The following is a 23,130-nucleotide window of genomic DNA, read 5'->3' as shown; positions in this document are numbered from 1 at the left end:
AAAAATAAAACAGATCGCATGTAGAATCTAGGTGCCATAATATCCTCTGCTTTCCCCCGGGTGCTGTCTCAACCCATAGAGGCAAGGAGTTCTATATCAACTACTCAGCCAGGAACCGAAATCTGGTTCAGATGGCAAAGTCCCAAACTTTCCACGGAAACCACACAGCCCCGGGCTCCATCTGGAGGAACCGAAAACAAAATAAATATATCTCCACTTGCCATCGATCGGATGGGGCCTCCGTATATTTAAATGCATGCTTGATTTTCCCTTGCTCCAACTGTTCTTTCTGCTTGACATTCTCTTGACTATACTCCCACCCTTTTATTCTTTTCGGGCTTTATCGACTTAGTCGTTCGAGCATAGCAGACTTGATAATCTATCTTTTCAGGCGCTATATAACATCCGCAACGAGCATTCAAGATGCATATTCAGGATACAACTCATGTTACACCTCCAACATTCGATCAACGCGATGTCAAACTTGATCCGACAGCTCATACAACAATCACGATTACGACCAACCCCTTCCCCTCGGACAATGGGATAACAACCCCGCAGCAAACCAAACCCCGCCCGCTTTACTTCGCCTACGGCTCCAACCTCTCCTTCACACAGATGCGTCTCCGTTGCACATGCGACCCTGATCTCTCATCCAAGCCGGTCGCCATCGCCCGCCTGGATCATTGGCGCTGGTTGATCTGCCAGGCTGGCTATGCGAATGTGGTACCGCCCGCTGAGTTACGTGTTGGCCGGGAAGCAGATGAGGGTGAAGATGTACCTGTTTCTGGAGACGAGGATACGGTTTATGGTGTCTTGTATGAGATGGACATCGAGGATGAGAGGTTACTTGATGGCTACGAGGGTATTGACCGTTCGGCGTTGCCGTCGCGAAGTACACATAAGGTTCCTGCGCATATTCGACCGACGGAGCAAGGTCATGGGGACTATAACAAGTGGTATGTTCCGGCTACGGTGACGGTGTGGTTGGATGAGGAACAGAGGAAACGGAGGGAGGGCGGAGTTATCGAGACCTTAGTCTATGTGGATGAGGAGAGGGTGCGGGTAGGTCCCCCGAGAGATGAGTATATTCCGCGCATGAACCGTGCGATCCGCGAGGCCGAGTCTTTGGGCTTTCCAAAAAAGTGGGCGGATGATGTGATGAGAAAGTCTATCCCTTTGAATTAGACTGTCATTGGTCTTTTCTGGTGTCGCTTTCCTTTCCTAGATAACACTTCGCATGATGTTTGCAAATAGACAAGACTCGATGACTAGATGATTACAACGGTACACCTTATTTCTAACCACATGCGATGTGATGACAAGTTGCCATAGTATCGCTATCCATATGCTCCAGCAATAAACCGTGTTATAAAAGTGTATACGCATTCCCCCCTGCATGCCCTAGGAAAAAGTGCATGATGTAGGTCATTGTCCCGACATCGTCTATCCCGGTGTTCCATCTGACGAGCGAAGGTGAACTCTCACGAGAGCGAAAAGCCCGGTAGGGCAGGCATTGTGCTTCTAATTTTCTTGTGACATACAGTCCGTCCGATGAGATGCAGCCAATTTCATAGTCATGGCTGCAATGTCCCGACCAGTCGAGATTCAACCCTGAGCGCCTGGGTGCAGGGAAGTGGAAACATGCGTATTTTTTCTGTTTTCTTTGTTACAATGAGACCCGTCTACGGGCAGCACAATCATAATGATCAGGTAAACAGAAAGCAAGTGTCGTTGGTTGTGAATTAATGCTTTTCTTCTTGGCCGGAGAGGAGAGTGTAGACCGGAGCAGGAAGCTTTTCCCGTCCCTTAAGAAACTCGAGCTCGAGAATGAAAAGGAAGCTCATGAGCTCGCCACCCATCTTCTTGATAAGTTCACCCGCTGCCCAGGCGGAACCGCCTGTTGGGATATAGTCAGTATATTTATTCCTGAAAAGGAAAGAATGTCTATATATAGAATGAGGAATACACACCAGTTGCAATAATGTCGTCCACCACAATCACCTTCTGGCCAGGCTTGATTGAATCAGCCTGCATCTGGAAAAAGTCCTGGCCATATTCCTTTTCGTAGGCCTGGGTTGCACATAGTCCGGGCAGCTTGCCCTGCTTGCGCACAGGGACAAAGCTCGCGCCAAGTCTCAAAGCAAGGCTGGGGCCGATAAGGAAGCCTCGGGCCTCGAGACCGACGATAACATCAGGCTTCTGGTTGCCGTGGTTTTGAAGGATGTGCAACTCGAGGCTGCGAAGAAGGGCTTCGTGCAAAGTAGGATTGGCAAAGATGGGTAGAATATCTTCGAAGAGTATTCCAGGAGACGGGAAGTCGGGGAATTGGCGGAGAGCGGCGCGCAGGCTTATTTTAAGACTGGCGAGTTCGGCGGTGGGGGAGGAAGAGGAGGGGGACTGTCCGGCGACTTGGGCGGCGGCGGCGGCATCAGGAGGGTTAGGAGTTGGTTGAGACATAATGAGAAAAGAGGAAAGAAAAGAGAGAGAGAGAGAGAGAAAGAGAGGAAGGAATAAAAGACAGGAGGGTGAGGGTGGTTGAAAAGTAAAATGTCAATTCAAAGTGATAAGCACGAGCGGGAGGGAAAAGGGAAAAAAAGAAAAAAAAGCAAAACCAAAAAGAGAAAAAATTGACCCCTCGAAGATCTTGCGTTGGCGTATGAATTGCGAATGCCGACGTATTTTACAGTATTTCAGCGAAAAGAGCTCTACCCCCCTCAACACAGTCGACCGAGCATTACTGAAATTGTATTGAAGATGTGTATCATTTGATTTGATTTCAATTGGAAAGTCAATCTATAGATCTCTGTTTGTCCATTTATCACTATCAGACTGAGGGGGTCAAATTACCAATACTGAAGTCGATTAACTATCGCGTTTTTCTGATCTGGCTTGCCATAATACCACAATTACATGCAGGGGAACCTAGAAAAAGTACCCCTCTTGATGACTTGTTTCGTTGTTAAGGGTCTAGAATCCATCAATCAATCAATCACTTCACAATAAATCAATTGATGCTAACATGTTTACAGTACTGCTACTGCCAGTCTACTCATTGTTCCTTGTTTCCCATGTTGTTACCTTATCTACTCCCATTTGTCAAGACTAATGGTCTCATGATAACTATATGTATGTACATGCTAATACTGGTAATGTTTCCACCCCTCCCCATGAGCGATGATGCAAGTTTCTCGCGCTGCCTCCAAGTCTGCCAGGTTCTTTTTTCATCTCCCCCTTCAGTGGCACTCCCTTATAGGCAGCAAAATGGAGGATAGTGAGTAGTGTTGCCTAGCCTAACCGTATCGATGAATGAAACAAAGACCTGCAGGATTCAACATGAACGGTTCAATTCTACGTGGATATAACACTAATCTTGTTATACATATCGGCGGATTACACGACAACAATCCACACATGCGGTCAGGGTTATCAAGTAGTGGATTGGATCAACAAGCCACGATGGATCCCCGGGTAAGGAATGATTGGACTATCATTCCCTATCTGGGTTCCATGCACTCCTTTACCACCAATATACTTTTCTGGAAATTAGACCGAATGCCCAGGCTGCCCACCATACGGAGTACTCCAGGTAGTACTCCGATCCGTAGTGAGTCAAACCGGTAAAAAATTAATCACGACGATTAATCATATTAACCATAATAGTCGGAATTGCTCTCTGTACAGATCCAGTCCCTCTCTTCAAATGACAACTCAGATCACGCTAAATTGGTACATGCCCAAGGCGATGAATACAAACTACTGCGTGCTCTGCTGCTGTGAGATGAAGTATGCGTTACCAATATAGATCGTGGACGACGGAGGTTTGTCCCATGGCCTCATGTCAAGCGATTTGCCACATTATTGTCTCACACCCGTAATGCACCTTACTTATATGAGTATCTCTATTTTCATGCTTCATGTGTGACGTGACAGTGCCATATCGACTATTACTAGGTTGGGGATATCATGCAACCCTCGGACTTCCCGGATCGTTTTCGGCCCTGGTTCCTGAATTCACCAACGAATACTATTGTACTTTGGTTCCTCCCCCAACTGTCTAAGCCCCCGGATATCAATAGCTGATATCGATGCATTCACAAACAGTATTCAAATATCCAAAGAAACCCGACAGAACACAGCTTGTATGTAACTGTAAAGATCGAGAAATATATCTATAGAGAGCACCCAACCATTTCCTTGGTGAAAACCCAAGCCAGTTTCGAGGTCTGCCTGTTGTCTCAGGCTGCATGACGGTGTCCCTGACTGCAACATATCCACATGGATTCCGGCTAATCATAACTCAGAAATAGAGGAATACCGCTCACCTACCCCACAATGCAGCTCAACATCTGCAGCCACCTGCAGCACCGAGGTAGCCATCACTGCCAATGCATGCCGTTGACCATGCCGCACGGATGTCCATATACCTGTATGGCTTTGTCTACGCTGCGATCCCCCTGGCTCTTGCAACGAAATCAATACTATTTATGCAACCCCGAATATACCACAACGGTGCCCGATGAGCCCGGAACCTATTGGGACCAACGGTTCCACCCCGTATGGCATACTACATACCTTCCAGGTTGTATCGCCGAGGCATTACAGCAGCTCCTTGTTACTGTATTGCGTTTTACAGTGTATGCTCCTCGCAGTGTGATATTGTCAGTCACAAAATCTAAGTAAGGCAAAAAACAAAAAGTAAAAAGAAAAGAAAAAGCCACTGTCCCTATATGTTGCAAGAGGATCAGGAGGCAAAAGAGAACAGCCGAACGCGGGGGTCGAACCCGCAACCTTGAGATACCGTGACGACTAAGAGTCTCACGCTCTACCGATTGAGCTAGCCCGGCTATTTGTTGATGCCGTACTTTGTTAAATATTTAATAAAGAAGAATATTTACACTGTGCTGAATGTATTTATAGTTACTGTTTGTAATCATATGTCACGTGCTTACTGCACGGTCCACCTCGCTTAACGATTCTTCGTATGTCTCCAGGCAGTGATCTTCCGCTTTTCTTTTTCTCCCGCCATCTTACCTCATGACTTTCAAGCTGCACTTCTGCTCAGTGCAGAAGTGCTACTTAAGCTTTAACTATCAGATGTGATGTGTATTGTCTTGTAATCGCCCTTGCTCAAAGCACTATGTCTCCTGCACCTGTCGCTGCCTCTCTGCAGCAGGATCCACAACTTCAGACCCTGGCGAAAGCTTTCGAAGCTCTTTTGCTAACCACTCAGCAATTTATCTGCAAGGAGAATATCTTGCAACAGAAGCTGGAATATGCTTATGATGAGGTAGGCACTCTTCCCCTTGTCAACTCCACACAAGCCCTTCTACCCCTCTGCCTCAAATGATGAGAAAAATCGATTAGCTCTAGATCAGGAGTCGCATTTGCGGCGGTGACGGACATGTCATGTATTATCTGATGAGGCATATCAACAACAATGTTCTCTACCTTGGTCGTGTTCTTGAAGCGTATCCTTGTGCTAACGGCCACACTAGTATATGAAGCTCGCAGGTCGACTTCCCGGCGGTCTTGACACTCATGCCAAGATCGTCTCAGAAAGGATTCGCGGTCACTCCTCCGAATTCGGGAACCAAAAATCTGCGTCTTTTAGTCCTCCCGATGTAGTAAGAGCACTAGCAGAGTCTTGCAATGTAGGCGACCAGACTCTCAAACCAATAGCGGACGGGGTGGTGTGTTACAAATCTGTCCTGAATTCACAGAGTGACCCCGAGCCCAATCCATGTCTTGTTGCCACTAGGGCCGGAGCTCCTGGCTCTTTAGAAAAAGACTTCACCACCAAAGGCACTCAGGGAAATCTGCACTGCCCATTCGCAAAGTCTAAGAATATGACGTCTAATGATAATGGGGTGGCTAATGTGATTGAGAATCCTTTCAACATCCAGAATGATGACACGTGTGGACACGAAAGTTTAGACCCAATAAAGGCTGAACGAAATGATAGGCGTTCTAGTCAGACTCCTTCGGTGAGGACATCGACCACCCAATGTCCTGTTGCTCGGTGCCCTATTAGATACCTAGACCAGCATAGCCCGGAAGAAATTGCCGACTATGTTGAAAGGCACAAACACGAAATACCCCGAAGTCATGCAATTTGTGTCCAGCGTTATCAGAAGGATTCCCATAGCATGCGGCATCTAGATGCAAAGTATGGTAGTCTCATTAATATGATTCGAGGGTTATCCGTCAAACATCAAGCGTTCCTTCCGAACCGTGGTAATAGCGGCGCGCCAACCTCCAGTTCCTCTGCCGAACGAGTGGAAAAGTGGGCAGAAGAGGTTGGCATAAATCCGGAGATGCAGCCCTCTATTAAAGAGGGCGAGACAGAGAACGACAATGGGAGGGAGGGCCGCTTTGACCGTCCGCTACGCGAGGTCCGCGTTGGTGAATCTCCAAGCAGGCCTTGGGGAATTCCTGTCCCGATGCCCTTGCCTCCTTCAGCATCGCCTCCACTTTCTCCTCCACCGGCCGCGGCAATTCCTGAGAACTTGAAGAAGCCCTCGGAGGAAGAGGCTATCGGAGTCTCTGCCATTCCGCCCCGTGACTCTACGGTACCCAAATCTGGTCGTTGTCCTTTCGGCCATGGCGCAGCTCCAGCCGTCAATACAGCACCGGAGACAGAGACCATTCGCGATTATGGGAAGAAGAACGGAACCATTGACACTGCGGAGCAGGATTTTGGAGAACATACACACGCTCATCCTCCCCCAACCAGCTCGCCGGCCAGTATCGTATTCAACGGTCCTGTATTCTTTGGCTTTTCCCCAGAGCAAACTTCTTCTTTCTTGCAGCAATTGGGATCTCATATCAATAAACAGTGATATCCATGGATCGTGCCTTGTAACTGTTGCTGACGTTCACCTATGTTTCATGTCCTTGCTGTGATGAATGTGATGACGACGCCATGACTATCAGGACATATCTGCCACCTCATCGGCCTTATGTGCCTACATATCCTGAGTGTATATACCAGTGGAATGCCTTTACCTTGTATATAATCCTCGCTGGAAATCCGATACCTCCTTGGCCAGCTCGACATATGAACGTCAATTTCCAGTGGTACACGGTGCTTTTCACGGAAATAACAAGTCAATCCCAGTATACTATGTATGGGCTACTCAAATCTAGGGGTAAAGCTAAGATACATGCTTTGCTGTCTCCAGGTTTCTCGGTCTCATCCTCTCTTCTACCAGCTCGTGTGGTTCTTTGGAAAGATCAGTTAAAGCCGAGCAACACTTGATATCTTTACAGAAGATGGCCCCCAGTCTCTCTAGAACAATGCACCGTTCTTCCATTGTCAGGGCATTTCGCACTGCTGTCTCATTGGATGAGAGTTCGCTGTGGATACCCAAAACCCATACGCCTCCTCCCTCGGGGTAACCAATGCGACGGAAAACCGACAATGTTGGTTCTAGCTTGTGTAGCTTACTACATCTTCCATCGATCCATAACCCATCTGAAAGATGTGAAGGATACCAGGAACCCCCGAATGGTCGAAGTTGCTCGCAGAAATGGTTCTCTTCATCGCGATCCCAGGATCTCTCGGATGAGTTGAAGCGGTCAATATTCAGGCATTGCAGTTCAAGGCCGCTAAGCTCGGCCATCCATATACCTCCTGATGAAGGGGAGCATGCGGCCCTACCGGTACTGATATCATAGCGCGCTGTGGGCAAAGAGCAAGTATGGCCCGCAATTCCTGCGCTGATGACCTTGTTGGAGGAAGAGTACCTGGGGGAGTAAATATGGTCGCCATAGAGGGTTTGGTTCGAAATCAAGGCCAGCAGCGATATGAAGGAGGTCACAAAGATGGCTTTAATGGAGGTATGGATAGGTGAAAATCGAGGCTTATGAGATGGGCTTGTACTCTGTCGACCATGTCTGCCGTTTTTGTTTCGAGGTTTATTCCTTTGGCCTGGGTGGGCCATGTGCTGTGTTAGCATGAAATTTGACGATCCCTGTTCGTTTATGTACAGTTAAATCATGGGGGAAGTTTGGCTCGATCGCGTTGTCGATCATTGCCAAGATTTTGTCGACGTCAAGACTTATATGCTTTCTATATGGAATTAATTCCTCTTTGCGGGCCCGCCTCTTTCTGGGCAATTTTATCATAAACCGTCCTTGGGACAGATGATTTCATTCGAGAATGGGTGGGGGGGGAATATGTAAATAAATAAATAAATAAAAATAAAAGAAAACAAACATAATTCGAAGGGTTAAACTCCTTTGATCACGATAACAGAATACTATCGCATAATATGTATACGTATATATATATATATATACTCTCTAAATATATGCAGGGATGTCCATACCTACGTATATCTTTACATAGTTCAACAAACGAAACCCCATTGATACAAGCCTAGTATAGAAATTCGCCCGCGGGGAATCTACTGGACGTATCTGGTACCTTGCAAGAAGGAAAAGAAACGCCCTCTGGGAACAAGACAAGAAGCCCCACCTATGTCGGGAGGGGTCGAAATTAAGAACCCCATCTCCGACCATCAATCACCCAAGGACACTCTTTCCCGCGGAATACTTCTGTTATATCCAAATAAATAGGACTCAACCCCTCCATACATGTTGCGGATCAGCTCTCGTGTTCTTTCCGCTCGAATTGCCCACCCTCAGCTTCTCTCCTCATCACTAACCTCTTCTTTTCCTCGTACCCTCCGACCTCAATTCCCCATTCAAATCGTCAATATGTCTGGCATGACTCCCATCTCCGCCGCCGGTGCTTGTCCTCGTGAGTCATCTTTACCATCCCAACTGCCCTCGATCAATCCCGCCCTTGTATAAGATACCTGTTACTATTCAATTGCCATCGCCCGGACAGACCATACAAGATTAAGCTAACAAGTTGACTCGTCGCAGCTGCTGGCCCCTACGTAAGTCTTCCAACCGAACAGCAAACCGTCTATACATATTTCCTTTCTCTTCCCCATGGTCACCCCACCCCAAACCACGGCGTCGAAAGTTGTTGACATGTCAATTATCCTACAGTCCCAAGCCGTCCGTGCCAATGGCCAGATCTTCGTCTCCGGCCAGATCCCCGCTGACGCTTCTGGAAACCTTGTCACCGGAAACATTGGAGAGTTGACCCAGGCTTGCTGCAACAATATCAAGGCTATTGTTGAAGCTGCTGGTTCCAGCGTCAACAAGATCGTCAAGGTCAACGTGCGTATAACTTTCCTTGCCTTTACTATCCTACCTCCCCTTCTTCTCCTTTGGTCAACAACCGTCCTACCCTTCTCTGATCTCTATCATCAAATCGCGAGGAGACTGTGGCTGACCGAGATACTCTACCAGGTTTTCCTTACTGATATGGCGAACTTCGCCGAGATGAACGCCACCTATGAGAAGTTTTTCACTCATAAGCCCGCTCGTAGCTGTGTTGCTGTCGCCCAGCTCCCTAAGGGTGTGCCTGTAGAGATTGAGTGCATCGCTCTGGAGTAAATCAAAACGTTTTCTTCTACATGGCATACAAATCAAAATGCAATCAGATGTGATTAGTGTTAAATGGGGCCCGGCCTACTACTACCCCGGATGACCATTCATTGGTAATTAGTGTCTCATTCATTATAAGTAGGAACCCTGTAAATACTACCTGAAGACAATAAGCGCATCGTAACTTAAAACAGACGGTGTGGGAATCATCACGCGCATAAAAAATGGCCAAGCGATGCTGGAACACACTTCCAAAGGTAAAAACAGACTCAGTGTAAAACAAATAAACGTCTCATAGCAGTCATCGTCGCCCCAAAGTTCCCGTCATCCTTCCCCCACCAGCCATCAGGCTTTGTTTCACAATGGCATCCGCAGCCGCGGCAGCTGCGAGTCGCTCTTTCTGACGACTTCGATCACGCAGGTAGCCAGCAGCTTCTGGCCTCATTCGGAGAATTCGCAAGATCATGTCATCATTTGGTTCGGCTTGAGCCTCGCGCCATTTCTCCTCCTTCATCTTCTTCATTGTGCCCAGGTTCCGCGAGAGCATGATGCTCTTGGCTCGCCGAGCACCAGGAACGCCGAGGAATCCGCCCGATCCTCCAGAACCAAGATGGGCCGGCGCGGACGCTCGGTTTTTATTGGCCTGCTGCCGAGATATGGTTGCCGAGGCCATCCTCTCAGATGTGCGAATGAGGTTGTCGGTGGGTTCAAAGTAGAAAAAGTTAAGAGATTGGATCTCGTGATACTTGGGCGACTTCAAGATATCAATCGAAACCCCATTTGCTTCACCGGTTTCCTCATCGATAGCGTGGAAAAAGTTCAAGAGCAGCACGAGCCAGCGTGAGACTATATCAACCTCCTGCATGGTGAGAGGTTTCTGATGGGATGGCTTGTCGGACAAGGGAGGTACAAGCAAGCACTCAATAGTACTGAGAACCTCTTTCCATAATCGGGCCATAACCATTTTCATAGCTTCAGATGTCAAGGTCTTGTTCATAATCGCAAAGTTATCATTAAAGTAGTCGAAAAGCGGAGTTAGTGCATTCTCCACATCCGCGTTTGATGGCCCTGTGGCAGTAGCTTGCGCCTTATTTCGGCTAAGAAAGTTTGAAACACTGGAGATACTGAGACCACGCGATAGTAAGGATTTCAGGGTTCGACGCGATAAACAATGGCTGATATAAGCAGACAGCTATTGGTTGTGTTATTGACGATACTTGTTATTCAGAGCCCAGAGCCCTGGAGTGTGTTTGGACTTACCTTTTCCGTGATTTTGCGGGTCATATCCCGCTCCGTACGTTTCAAGGTGCGGAAGGCTTTACCAAAATAAAATTGTATGTCGTCCCGTTCTCCCTCCATGCTGACACGGAGTAGCAATCGGCCCTGTGTGTCCAAATCAAGCCAATATTCCTTCGGCAAGAAATCACTGAAATGTAAAGGGTCCAGTTTTATAGAAGTGCGGCCGACATAATCGTGGTCGCCCACTGCGTCCCAGTCCCATATTGTTGCAATGATGTTTAAAGGACCCTGTGTTGTTATATCAACAGAATCATCCCATCGTGGATTGAGGTTGTTGTAGATGATACGAGTTTTAGCAATGCGCTTCTGATATTCGTCTGTCAGCACCACATATGGGTCACTGCCCCCATTCATATCACAAGCTTTCAAATCTTCAGCTTCTACGACCTTAATTGTGAAGACATAGGTTGTTGATCTGCGCATCTTCTGCATCTGTGGAGGGGCATGCTTGGCGATAACATCTGCACAGCCATCAACGTTTATTTCACGCTCTAGCTTGTCAAGCTGGGTAAGGGCATATTCAACATTGTTCAGTTTGACCAGTGACTATGAAATCGTCAACCATGCAAAACAACCTTACCAGGCAATAAAAAGACAGACTGAGAGTGCGGAGTGAAGAGGGATAAAACAGGAGCTGACATACCTCAGGGAAGAATTGGAATGGCTCAATCTTCTCTTTGCTCGCCCACGCTTCTTTGGCGATTTGCATCAGCTTTTCCTGGGCTGTTTGATTCAAAGCTGCCTCTTGATCTGGCGAAAGCCTGTCCATTTCTCGCGCGAACATCTGCTCCAACGACTCGCAGTACTTTGCAAGGCCATTTGAAATCGATTTGGACAATGCAGTCATGAATTTCGCGTACTGGAAGTCATCGTCCCACCCGAGTTGAATCATTTGCTCTACCACTTGATTGAATGAGCGGAATATGTCTATAACAGAAACGCTGTGCCGATGCTCCTCTGGGGTCATCTCCATTGAGTCATCAGATCGGACGGCAAAGGCATCTTGTCTGACAGCCTGCTCAACCCACTCTGTAATCTTCTCCTCTGTCATGCGGATCCACCGCCAGACAAATTCTTCCAGCAAATCCTCAACACGGAATGGGAAAGGAGCGCTGGTTTCACATTAGTATCGACACTTTGCATTAGCAGCGATGGTCCTACCTAGGGAGTGCCTCGATGAAGAGTTGACGTATAGTCGTGAGTTGCTTATATAAATCAAAACCATCCTCTATTGGGATTTCCTCCCCTCTCAACTTGCCCTGTTCGACGATTCGGGCCACCATTTCATGAGCGTCTTCTGCGAATATCGGCAACACGTTGGAAAGCAAGATCTTGTATGGGTTGACCCTGTATTCTGTGAGTAGAAGACTACTATTTGAAATAACTGCATCTTACCCCATGATCTCCGGGTTATTTCGGTAGCGCTTTCTAATCTTTTGAGCAAGTTTTGTTATGGCCTCACAAAGCTGAATGATATGGTCGAATTGCCAGGTCTCCTGATCCATTGGGACATACTGCCCGAGTAGGTCCTGATATTTTTCTGTTGCTTTCTGGGCGAGACCATCCTGAACGTAACAACGAAAACGGTTGATATCCTCCAGATCCTCTGTGTAGCTGGGATCAAGCTGAATATGATTTTCTAGAACATACATTACCGGACCAATAGGTCGAGGTCTCCCTTCGTAACAGTCCATCATGACGTCGTATAGTTCCCGCAGAAGTGCTTCATGGAGAGAGGAGAGTAACTGCTGCATCGAGAGCAAATCGTGTACAGTCCACTTGTGTCGGTCAAAGAGAACGGTAGCCACAAAGCTGCTGCGCTTTTTCTCCGATGATGGTGTCTCCTTGATATAGGTAAATGCTGAATCAAGGGTGTCGAGGTCGATCTCGTTGTCTACAAATTTCGATCGGACAACTTCCAGGAACAGCACTAGCCTAGAAAAGAAGGGGATTCGCCAACGAAGGCAAACTTCGTTCAAGAACTCGGCTGACTGCTTCGAGAGGAGCTTCATAGACGGGAGTTCAGACGCAAATTGTGTGCCTTCAATTTCGCGATCTTTCAGGTCATGGCTCAAAGTTCGAGCCAAAATATACCCATACATCGATCGGGGGTCTGGTGGTATGTATGTGTATGTGTCAGATTCATCGGGCTCACTGTTGTCATCGCCTATTGATAGCGAACAGATATCCACTGGTTGATCGATTACATATGAAATCGGCCTGTCAGAACTCGTTTTTGACAAATCGCCAGGGGCTGCATCATTGTTGTCTCCGACATTTGCATTGAACTGTGGAAGCGCACCCCCTGGAGTGCTTTTTGCTAGCTCAGGGTTCACTTGCACGATAGCAAGCATCATTTGGGATAGGTCAGGGCCTTCACTTTTCCTCCAGTTTTCGTATGCCTCTTCATTCTCGAAGTCTTCTTTGGACATAGTTTTTCGAGTATTCAAACTGAGATGGGTCTGGTAGGCTTTGAGGTCTTTGAGAGCCGCCTGTGCAGTCCAGACCTCCCGGTGTTTGTCAATGTCGGACTGCACTTGAGCGGTGCTTATATCGAAAACCCTTGCAACATGTTGCACTAGAGGCATATCTTTCACATCATAGCTTAGAGGCACTATAACTTCCACTGTCGACGGACCATTAGACTGCACAAGGTCCTGATCCTGGGAAAGGAGTTTATTCTCCAAGACCGATAATCGGTTCGCCAGCTCCGGCCGTTCTTTCGCCCAGTCATTATCTTTCAAAATATGTGAAATCAGGCGGACAAAGAGTGCGACATGCCTGTCCACCATAAATTTCCAGTGGTCATCATCTGGATCTTTGCCTTTACTCAATTCCTTGGTTGCATTTGAGTAGAAAATAAGGACAAGATCTTCGGCACGCCGATCCTTCTCCATGCGCTTCTTAAATGACTGCTCTTTAAGGGTATTGAGGAATGCGGCGAACGTTCTGACAACCAAGGGGTCCTGATATTCCTTTCTTTTCTCTTTCTTGGTTAAGACACCCGTTAACCTCTTCTCAAGTTCAGCTATGAAGCCGTGAGGAAACCGCGTGCTCTTCGAATCCCTAACAAGAGAAAAATCGCTCATCAGGTCGTGGAAGGAGGTCGACGAGCGCTTCGGCCGCTGGTGAGGAGCGGGCACATTTTGTACACGGCGCGAACGAGGTTGAAGGAGGTATGAGAGGTAAGCGACTCTGAGAGCAAATGTGTAGGCCGTCGCAGGGTTCACAGGGCGTCGGCGGGACCCAGAAAGGGTGCGCGTGTGGCGAGAATCATTTTGAATACTATTAATCCTTCGGTTGATGCCTCGGGATTGATCAGATGCTGTCGACATGGAGGAGTTTCTCTATCCGAATGTTACAGCGTTCGGGGAGAGGGTGCAAGGGAACGGAAAGCGGGACCATGGATAAAACAGAGAGATCGTACCACCAGCCAGCGCCAGCTGAACTGAAATAAATCACACTATATTCGCTGGGCTCTTCAAGGCCACAGAATTAATGAGGTGGGACAGATACGAGGGCGACTTGGTAGGAAATGCCGGTGGGTAGAAAGGAAGAAAGGGGTGTTGTGTTGTTGCTGGCGGGAGGCGCTTCTGCACCTGAAACAAAAAGCTGCCCCAAGTAATTGACGTAGTGCTCTGTAGGGCAGACTAAGTATAAAGCAAAAAGTTCCAACTCACGCTATGCAGGTTGCCGCTCATGTCAGCTGCATAACATTCCTTGCTGTGAGAATCTCTAAGTCCAATTTACACTTAAGTTGTGTGCATTTTCTGATCGCTATTGCTATTGGTGTCGACGCGATGGGTTTATTCTATAGTTTCCGTTTAATCCCATTTAAAGCATCTGAAACCTTGAACAGAGAGGGTACATGGTACAATATAATGATTATTTGGTGTCCCCTCGACTATCATCTTCACTTCCCCCCGATTCCCGTCATTTGTTGAGGCAGGTTGGCTAGATATTGGGTATGTACACCCTACGTCAGCCTAAAAGCCCGGGTATGGAATAGAAGCTGAGACGCTGAAGAGCGCCAGGAGGCTAACAGGCCAAGCGGTGAAGAGCAGCCCTCACACCTGAAATTGTCGACAATCAGACCTTCGATTGACGCCGAAAAGAGAATTGTACTGTACTTATTTACACAACAGGGGAAGAAAGCAAACATCAATCAATCACCAAGAGTCCTCGCCGGATTTACGGGCCTAATATGAATATGTAAGTTTAACGTCCAGGCAAAATGTATGCCAGGGATATATTAGGGACTTACGCTAACAGCATTGGGTCCTCCAAGTTCCTTCTCCAAGCCTTCCGGATATGTTCTGGGAACGCTAGGCTTGTCTGGATAGTAGAAGCTCACGATACCACAGAATCCAAGGAAGGTTGCAACGAACACGCCCAGGTGGAAGAAGCCCTTACGGGACGTAACGTGAGTATACTGTTCAGGACTGAAAACCCCGAGAATTTCGTTTTCCTCGTGGACTGGCTCTCCAAAATTCCGTCTCTCTTGCTTGTCCCACCAGTCGCCATGAGGGTCTCTGAAGGCACGCTTAACGCGAGGAGGGTTCTGGTAATTACCATTCTGTGTGTTGAAACCAAACAGGGTCAATTGGTACCGAATAAAACACGACTATCGTAGGGATGCTATACCTGCAAAGGATCATCAAGCTCTGCAGCCGCAAGAATCCTGCTTTGAGAGAAAAAGGCGCGGGGGTTGTTATAACGAACGGCCACCTGGGGCAGGCGCCGGGTCAAAAACCGCTGAGACAGCATCTATTCGTTGCCATTAGTATGAAGGATTTGAATAGAGGAATCTCGATCATTCAAAAAGTCATACTAACCCTTCTGCTGCAAAGAATTGGAGGTTGATGGTTGGCAAAGGGAGGGGTGAAAGGCTCACTAGACCAAAAGATGAAGTGAAAGCGACGATGACGGGGTTCGGATTAACTGGAGGTTTGCGGCAAGGGCCGGTATTTTATGCCTCAGGCATAGATTCAGTGCTTGGATCCGCGGGCGCGCTTACATACACGTCGCTCTGTACTCTTCGTCACAATATGAAAAAAACCACTTCTTCACCCATTCTCATTTACCGAGTTGTTTATCTCTCCGTACTCGCGCTACAGTGCCGATAACTATGCCAAATTTGCTGTGGCATTCCAACTCACCTATAGCTACACGTTGATGCCAATCTTCCCTATTTCAACCGTGTCCTCGTTGGGAAAACCGGGGTCAGCTGTGAAGAGGGCCCCTGTCTCAGTGGTTACAAGACATGCAAAACGGCAGCCCGAATGGCATTTCACATCAAGATGAACGCGTGACCCCCGAAATAGGACCTGCCCCTACCGAACTCTCTGCATCCCAAACATTCGTTGATCCTACGAATCGCGACTCGATCATTGCAGAGGTCAAAGAAGATGAGGTCACAACCGATACTACGGAAGGACCGCCATCAAAGAAGCGGAGACTTACAGGATCGGCCACTTTTCGTCGCTCGAGCTCAAGGCCGGCATCGCCTCCATGGAAAAAAGCTGGCGTTGATGGACCAACATCCTTCATTCAGGATGGAAGACGCAAGTCTTCGAGAGTCAATGTGCTACCCCTCGAGTTGCAACCCCCTTCAGACAAAAGACATACACGAGCAGCGCGGAAGCAATCAGTAGGTAAAAATGCTTTAGGTGGTGGAAAGACATTTGCGTCGTCGCCGTCAGTGTTGATGACTCCATCGCGCTTAGACACGAATGGAAAGCCTGCTAGCGGCATAACAGCAGTCAACGGATCTCCTAAAGGCCTGTCAACGAGAGGGATAGCTGGAAGCCAGCAACGTATCTCACAGTCTCCGGTCTCTAAGGAAACCAATGCACGGACGAGGTCACGAAGCTCTGGTACATCAACAGCCTTCCTTCGAACTTCCAGCGTAACTCTTAATGCTTCTCCGGCTCAGGCGACAAGTGAAACGAGTGACTTTGGAAAAAGGGCCAAAGATATTGAACATGACGATGGAGATGGGGGGCCGCGAATCCCTAGGCTGCGAATCAAAGTTAGAAGGCCATCTATCAGCATCCAGCACCCTTCGCACGTTTTGAATCCTCGGAAGTATGGCTCGTTCAAACAATGGCTCGAGAGTGAGGAAGGAAGGGTACGAGATGACGCAGTTATCACGCCATCGGAGGCGCTCGAGGAGGCAAGGCGGAGGTGTCGAATATCTACAGCAATTGAGCCTGGCGGTCTTCTTAGCCCAGAAGTATGCTCTGCTTATTTACCGGAGCAGCAAGACGAACCGCTCCCTCAATATACGCACCAGGACCATCTTGTGGCGCACGCGTTGTATTTCAAGAAACTTCTTGACCAAGAACATAGACGCCATCGCCATACGGCAAAGCTTTTCGCTCAATGGTGTGCTGATGCGTGGAGGAAACGCAACAAGGACCCAGAGGACATACTTCGGGAACAGCAAGAGGAGATGCGTGGGAAGCGCAAACAGTTAGCCAAGGACCTTCAGAAGATGTTTGACCTCGCTCGCGCAGACGTAGATAGGATGCGCCTGGCACGCTGGGAGGAGGAACGAAAAGCAGAAGACCAGCAAGCCTTGGACCGTGCAATAAAGCAGTCCACTATGCTCTTCGAGAAAAGGCGAATGGAAATCCTTGGAGAAACGGGAAGTGATGCACTAGAATCTAGCGATGAGGAAGGAGGTGAAACGGACGATTCCTCTGAGGATGGCTCAGATAATGAAAGCAATATGTCATCTACGGAATCTGGAAGCGAAGATGAAAATGTTATTGATGACGATGAGGGTCTAACGGCAGAGGAGCTTCGGTCAAAGTATGCGAACCTTTCTTCACTCAATGATGATTCGGACCACGAGTCTCACGCTTCCGATGACACGGCTTCGTCGAGAAATACCGATACTTCACAGGTTGGTCATCTCGTAGACAATGTGGGGGATGCGAACGTGCCTTTAGCAGAGTTGTCACCCCAGAAAGTTCAGCTCGAAGATGTCGACCCAGTGCTCATGGATGATAGCGACGAAGCGTCTACAGATATGGATGATGATATGGGAGAAAGCGAAGATGACGAGGATTCAAATGGCTCCGACTCCAATGAGGAGAGTGATGATGGCCCAGGGTTGCTGGGATTCTTTTCTGCGAATGACTCCCCTTTCAATGCCAACGATCCTCAGGCTGATGATGAGAATTCTGATGATGAAGTTGTAGGCGATGGCGCCAATGCGAAGATCGCATCCGAGGAAGAGGACCTGGAAGACCCAGATGAAGTTTCCCTGGTGCCTAATGGACCAGCACAGCTAGACTCAACACCCCTTGATGCTGCCAAAGACACTACTATGGTCGACAACGTTCTCACTGACATCAAGGGTACAGATGCTGAAATGTCGGATGTATCTATTCTTGATAATTCAGGTACCCCAAATATCCGGAACGAAAATACTCCCACAGAGCCCCTCGGCGACATGGAGCGAGACCAGCGCGAAACTTATCAAAGTGGAGAGCCTTCTAGTGAAGCATCTCCGGGGACACTTGCTACGAAGCCTTCCGACCCAGAATCTGTGTCATCTTACGATGCACCAGGAGAGAAACCTGCGCAGCCCAGCGAATCACCCGCTCCAGGGCTGAAGACGTCCATTCCGCATCTACTCCGAGGAACCTTGCGAGAATACCAACATTTTGGGCTGGACTGGCTTGCTGGTTTATATACCAACCATATTAATGGTATCCTAGCTGATGAAATGGGTCTTGGCAAGACTATTCAGACTATCGCTTTGCTCGCACATCTGGCTGTGGAGCACGAAGTATGGGGGCCACACCTTGTTGTTGTTCCTACAAGCGTGATCCTTAACTGGGAAATGGAGTTCAAGAAGTGGTGTCCGGGTTTCAAAATCATGACTTACTACGGTAACCAAGAGGAGCGGCGACAGAAACGTAGGGGCTGGATGGATGACACGAGCTGGAATGTTCTAATCACTTCGTATCAGTTAGTGCTGCAAGATCAGCAGGTTCTCAAAAGAAGAAATTGGCATTATATGATTCTCGATGAAGCGCATAACATCAAGAATTTTCGCTCGCAGAGGTGGCAGGCACTGCTAACGTTCAGAACACGGGCACGACTTTTACTTACCGGTACGCCGCTTCAAAATAACCTGACAGAACTTTGGTCGCTCCTGTTTTTCTTGATGCCGTCTGATGGCGATGAGACGGGCATTGAGGGGTTCGCAGATCTCAGGAATTTTTCGGAGTGGTTTCGACGCCCGGTCGAGCAAATACTCGAACACGGCCGAGAGACGATGGACGATGAAGCAAAGCAAGTCGTCACCAAACTTCACACTGTTTTGAGGCCTTATATATTGCGCCGTCTTAAAGCCGATGTCGAGAAGCAGATGCCGGCAAAATATGAACATGTCATTTATTGCAGGCTCTCGAAGCGGCAACGGTTTCTCTATGATGGTTTCATGTCCAGAGCACAGACTAAGGAGACTCTCGCTTCCGGGAACTATCTATCTATCATTAATTGTTTAATGCAGCTACGGAAAGTCTGCAACCATCCGGATCTGTTTGAAACTCGGCCGATATCGACATCCTTTGCGATGTCACGTTCTGTAGCTACCGAATTTGAGATCAAAGAACTTCTCATTCGCCGGCGACTTCTCTTTGAACACCCTCTCGACAGACTTGATTTGGATTTTCTTAACTTGGTCCCTATCTCGAGGGAAGATATATCCCGGAGACTGGCTGATGATAGTACGAGACTCATGGCTTACGGTCCTTTTAATGTGCTTCGCGAACAACAGTACCACCGGACTAACTGGGACATGAACTTCAACGGCTCAACCATACAGTCTACACTGGATGTTTTAGAGAATGAGTGTAGGAAGAGGAGGATGGCGGAGTTAGAACGATGCCTGTATTTCGAGTCGAAGCGGCACGGTCGTCGTCCTGTGTATGGAAGTACTCTCATTGAATTCCTCACGGCAGACAGCAAACAGCGGCCGACGTCCAATGGCCCGTTGCGGAAGCGGTCACTGGCAGACTGGTTGTCCAGTCGGTCATCTGTTCTTGCCTCGTTGATTTTGTCTATCAAAGAACGCTCGCACGTAATGGATGGCTATGTTCAGCGATTTGCTTGTGTCACCCCTGCTGTGGTCGCCGCTGGAATTGCCGAGGCCGCTCTAACTCCGATCAAGACCCGGCATTTAACCAAAAGGGAGATATTTCCACCCTACGATCCGTTTCACGAAGCTCAAATGCGGCTTTCTATCGCGTTCCCAGACAAGAGACTGCTGCAGTACGACTGCGGTAAACTACAAAGGCTCGACAAATTACTTCGGGATCTTAAGGCTGGAGGCCATCGGGCGCTAATTTTTACGCAAATGACTAAGATGCTCGATATTTTAGAGCAGTTCCTCAACATCCATGGGCATCGATACCTCCGATTAGACGGTACCACTAAAGTCGAGCAACGCCAGATTCTTACAGACAGGTTCAACAATGACAGTCGCATTCTCGCCTTCATTCTGTCCAGTCGATCTGGCGGATTAGGTATCAACCTGACGGGTGCAGACACTGTGATTTTCTACGATCTGGACTGGAACCCGGCAATGGATAAACAGTGCCAGGATCGGTGTCACCGTATTGGGCAAACGCGCGATGTTCACATCTACCGGTTCGTCTCCGAATATACCATTGAATCTAATATCCTCCGTAAGGCGAACCAGAAGAGGATGCTAGACGACGTCGTCATCCAAGAGGGCGAGTTTACCACAGATTACTTTGCCAAGCTGGATGTTCGCGAGGTGATTGGTAATGAGGAGATGCTGGAGGGCCAGGATGAGGCCAGCGCGGCAATGGACCGTGTCCTCGAGAACCGAGTATCTAGCAGTTCTCGCGTATTCGAACAGGCAGAAGACAAGGAAGACATTGACGCAGCAAAGAATGCCCAAAAGGAGTTGGAGCATGCAGACGACGGTGACTTTGAAGACCGGAGTGCCTCTCTCGGTACACCCGCTCAAACACCTGCCCAGACCCAGGTTGGAACCCCACTAGCCGCCAGCGATGAACTTGGAACCCCTGGGCCTCGTGCGGACGAATCTGTAGATGCTGAGCCACAAACCGCTCACATCGATGACTACCTCTTACGCTTTATGGAATGGAACTTGAAGGATGAACCGCTCGTTCTGCCCCCGGATAAGAGTAAGAAGAAGTCTAAGAAGGGCAAGGAACATCGACTTCGCAAAAGACGTCGCTAAGATGACAAAGAGTTCATTATGATCACGATAGTGTTTCCTATGAGGAGTATAAGGACCGAAGCGTCCAATGTAATTGTACTTGCAATTGATTGCTAAATCTTGTGTATCTGACTCAGTTCTAGCTCCTTCTCAGACTCGATGGATGACCGAGAGGCAAAAGAAGGATTACTGGCTGGAGTTTGGAAGGCGTCCATCGTGGAAGAGAAAAGATTAACATTGTCATTATGGTTGTTGATCTGTAAATGTTTCCTTTCTCTCTTCTATATTTGGATTCAATGAACAGGTGGGTAGTGGATATAATGTGACATCTATGCGCGTTTTGCTACTCTTCACTTGCTTTTCACTTTATGTTTTGCCTAGGGTATGATTGGTTGAGATGCCACTAGCTAGATGCTGGGATACCAGGTGTAAGTTTGTATTAGTACATGATCATGAATTGCGATGATGATGCAGGGTCACCACATAAAAGCCTGTAGAGGGGTGCACTTGTTTCAGTAAAGGAGGATTGCATTTCCATCGTTCCATGCAATGGTAGAGTGTGAAGGACTAGCCGAAAAGGGGTCTTCTCTAACACAGTCTAGAATGAGGTAGTAGCTCACTCTCTGGATTTTAAGGCAGCTACTACTAGTTACCACCACCAGAGTGCTTTAGACATGGTGGGATATGTGCCGTGGGTGATGCTATGGGTTGTCAATCATAATACCGCTAGGTCTTGATTAATCGCTCATGTGAAGCGAAGGTTTATGCGCAACATCGTTCTGAAACATATCCACTTGAAGAGACAGGCCACCTTCATGTTCGGAATGATTCGGATGTAGCGCTACTGGGTGAAAGGAAGATGAGACTCTGGCTGGGCAAAAATTGTCTCTCCAGACATGGCCCAGGTTTGAGAATGTATTCCAATCTAATTCAATCCAGATGAGGTTCATAACAGGCAAAGCGAATTGGATAGATAGCCTGGTCCATATGTGGCTGACGGAATTCCTCGCAGGCAGAATTGCCGAGACGACAGAAAATCAGCTGAATACGGGCATTGGTAGGCTGGAGTCTAAATCTGGTTGAACCACGGATTCAAGTTGGAGTCGATTCCAAGGAGAAGCGCTAACGGTTGTCTCCAATTCATGTTTCACAACGCCCCACTGATCAGCCATCAGACTCTGAAGGGCTAGCGAGTAACATGGAGGTAGAGAGGAGCACCGATCACCTCCACGGAGGGCGAGGAACACCCGGACCAGGCTTGTAGATCCGGGAGTAAGAGAGATAAGGGGAACAGCGGCCCTTTTTCTGTCCTAAGGGATGAAGTTCGGCCGTTTCGGAGAAGTGTACAGATCCGGAGACTTCTTTTCACTCGAGCTTGAGCTTCGATAAGTCCATGACGCTTATTCGGGTAATGATGGTCCTGGTCGGTGTCTGTTTTCTCCTTTTAAGTGCTGCTTACGGTAGTGGATTTAGCTGGCACGTGAAGACCGTTAGCCCTGAACCAACTGGAACTGGCGATTGAACCCTATAGCGCTGGCTACGTATCTGGTCTGGTTGGGACTTGAAGTCTGCCATGATCTGCGGATGTGAATCCTTCGGCCGAACTGCATACCTAGTATAGTAGTACGATAGACCAAATGAAAAGGAGGGGAGAGCCTACGGAGTATGAACTAACGGTCAGTGAGACCATTACCATCTGGTTTGAAACGGTCGAAGGTTATGCTATTTCGGAGTCCATGCCATTGCTGCGGAATTTATTCGGCACAACCCAGAAAAAGAAATTATCCCCAGCCAGTGGAAAGTTCGGAAGTACCTTCTAGTAGTACACGCATGGTAACCTCATAAAAGAAAGTTGACATTATTAGATTTCTATAACCCGAAATTCAACCACCCACGTGGGTGCCAGTGAATGGTTATCCTCTTGAAAGTTGAAGATATTCCCGTACCTTGCCTTCAAACTTAAGGGCCTCGGTGCTACTTGACCTATTGAGTATGGTCTCCGAAAGGCAAGGGGTTGAGGTTCCTTGGAAACGGTCGCAAATCACACAGGTATGATCCTCGGTGCCGGCTACCGATGCCGGTCACCTAAGGCAAATCATTTTCTACATTTCTTTTTTCAAGGAAAAAAAAAA

The 23,130-nt window shown here is 48.0% G+C and overlaps 8 protein-coding genes and 1 non-coding gene across 9 annotated transcripts; 5 read left to right on the top strand and 4 right to left on the bottom strand.

Moving 5' to 3' along the window:
- Window positions 1-14: 14 nt before the first annotated feature.
- On the top strand, window positions 15-1,467 carry BDV37DRAFT_232588 (gamma-glutamylcyclotransferase family protein). Its single transcript, XM_032080376.1, has one exon. The coding sequence runs from the start codon at window positions 424-426 to the stop codon at window positions 1,186-1,188; it is 765 nt and encodes a 254-aa protein (XP_031936685.1). The 5' UTR covers window positions 15-423; the 3' UTR covers window positions 1,189-1,467.
- On the bottom strand, window positions 1,372-2,460 carry BDV37DRAFT_297761 (adenine phosphoribosyltransferase APT1; the record flags this gene model as incomplete). The annotated part of the gene is made up of 2 exons (XM_032090400.1): window positions 1,372-1,900; window positions 1,974-2,460. 2 exons carry the CDS (start codon window positions 2,458-2,460, stop codon window positions 1,746-1,748), a joined length of 642 nt encoding a protein of 213 aa, XP_031936684.1. The 3' UTR covers window positions 1,372-1,745.
- Window positions 2,461-3,847: 1,387 nt separating this feature from the next.
- BDV37DRAFT_260698 (uncharacterized protein) lies at window positions 3,848-4,802 on the top strand (the record flags this gene model as incomplete). Its single annotated transcript, XM_032083256.1, has 3 exons — window positions 3,848-4,032; window positions 4,105-4,142; window positions 4,305-4,802. Coding segments are annotated over exons 1-3 (479 nt in total), but the record flags the coding sequence as incomplete, so codon positions are not given.
- BDV37DRAFT_t202 lies at window positions 4,764-4,847 on the bottom strand. The gene has a single exon. It is a non-coding gene; the product is annotated as a tRNA-Lys (tRNA).
- A 49-nt stretch (window positions 4,848-4,896) lies between these two features.
- Window positions 4,897-7,000, top strand: BDV37DRAFT_232560 (uncharacterized protein). The gene is made up of 2 exons (XM_032080375.1): window positions 4,897-5,290; window positions 5,499-7,000. Exons 1-2 carry the CDS (start codon window positions 5,141-5,143, stop codon window positions 6,840-6,842), a joined length of 1,494 nt encoding a protein of 497 aa, XP_031936682.1. The 5' UTR covers window positions 4,897-5,140; the 3' UTR covers window positions 6,843-7,000.
- Window positions 7,001-7,157: 157 nt separating this feature from the next.
- On the bottom strand, window positions 7,158-7,897 carry BDV37DRAFT_275340 (uncharacterized protein; the record flags this gene model as incomplete). The annotated part of the gene is made up of 2 exons (XM_032085383.1): window positions 7,158-7,865; window positions 7,895-7,897. 2 exons carry the CDS (start codon window positions 7,895-7,897, stop codon window positions 7,158-7,160), a joined length of 711 nt encoding a protein of 236 aa, XP_031936681.1.
- An 827-nt stretch (window positions 7,898-8,724) lies between these two features.
- On the top strand, window positions 8,725-9,477 carry BDV37DRAFT_275339 (Endoribonuclease L-PSP/chorismate mutase-like protein; the record flags this gene model as incomplete). Its single annotated transcript, XM_032085382.1, has 3 exons — window positions 8,725-8,767; window positions 9,032-9,198; window positions 9,331-9,477. The coding sequence occupies 3 exons, from the start codon at window positions 8,725-8,727 to the stop codon at window positions 9,475-9,477; spliced, it is 357 nt and encodes a 118-aa protein (XP_031936680.1).
- Window positions 9,478-9,769: 292 nt separating this feature from the next.
- Window positions 9,770-15,534, bottom strand: BDV37DRAFT_275338 (C2 domain protein; the record flags this gene model as incomplete). Its single annotated transcript, XM_032085381.1, has 11 exons — window positions 9,770-10,660; window positions 10,729-11,313; window positions 11,411-11,879; window positions 11,929-12,114; window positions 12,163-14,114; window positions 14,232-14,417; window positions 14,448-14,502; window positions 14,841-14,891; window positions 14,941-14,966; window positions 15,032-15,328; window positions 15,412-15,534. The coding sequence occupies 11 exons, from the start codon at window positions 15,532-15,534 to the stop codon at window positions 9,770-9,772; spliced, it is 4,821 nt and encodes a 1,606-aa protein (XP_031936679.1).
- A 154-nt stretch (window positions 15,535-15,688) lies between these two features.
- On the top strand, window positions 15,689-21,377 carry swr1 (putative SNF2 family helicase/ATPase (Swr1)). The gene has a single exon (XM_032080373.1). The coding sequence runs from the start codon at window positions 16,031-16,033 to the stop codon at window positions 21,017-21,019; it is 4,989 nt and encodes a 1,662-aa protein (XP_031936678.1). The 5' UTR covers window positions 15,689-16,030; the 3' UTR covers window positions 21,020-21,377.
- Window positions 21,378-23,130: the final 1,753 nt, after the last annotated feature.

The sequence above is a fragment of the Aspergillus pseudonomiae genome (genome assembly GCF_009193645.1).
Source record: "Aspergillus pseudonomiae strain CBS 119388 unplaced genomic scaffold BDV37scaffold_98, whole genome shotgun sequence".
NCBI classification, from domain to species: Eukaryota; Fungi; Ascomycota; class Eurotiomycetes; order Eurotiales; family Aspergillaceae; genus Aspergillus; species Aspergillus pseudonomiae.
This window is presented reverse-complemented; position numbering and strand designations above follow the sequence as displayed.

Bases quoted from the DNA above. Each gene is read 5' to 3' on its own strand.
- BDV37DRAFT_232588 (XM_032080376.1), top strand. From the start codon at position 424: ATGCATATTCAGGATACAACTCATGTTACACCTCCAACATTCGATCAA.
- BDV37DRAFT_232560 (XM_032080375.1), top strand. From the start codon at position 5,141: ATGTCTCCTGCACCTGTCGCTGCCTCTCTGCAGCAGGATCCACAACTT. The intron at 5,291-5,498 runs GTAGGCACTCTT...CGGCCACACTAG, and splicing joins TGGAATATGCTTATGATGAG to TATATGAAGCTCGCAGGTCG.
- swr1 (XM_032080373.1), top strand. From the start codon at position 16,031: ATGCAAAACGGCAGCCCGAATGGCATTTCACATCAAGATGAACGCGTG.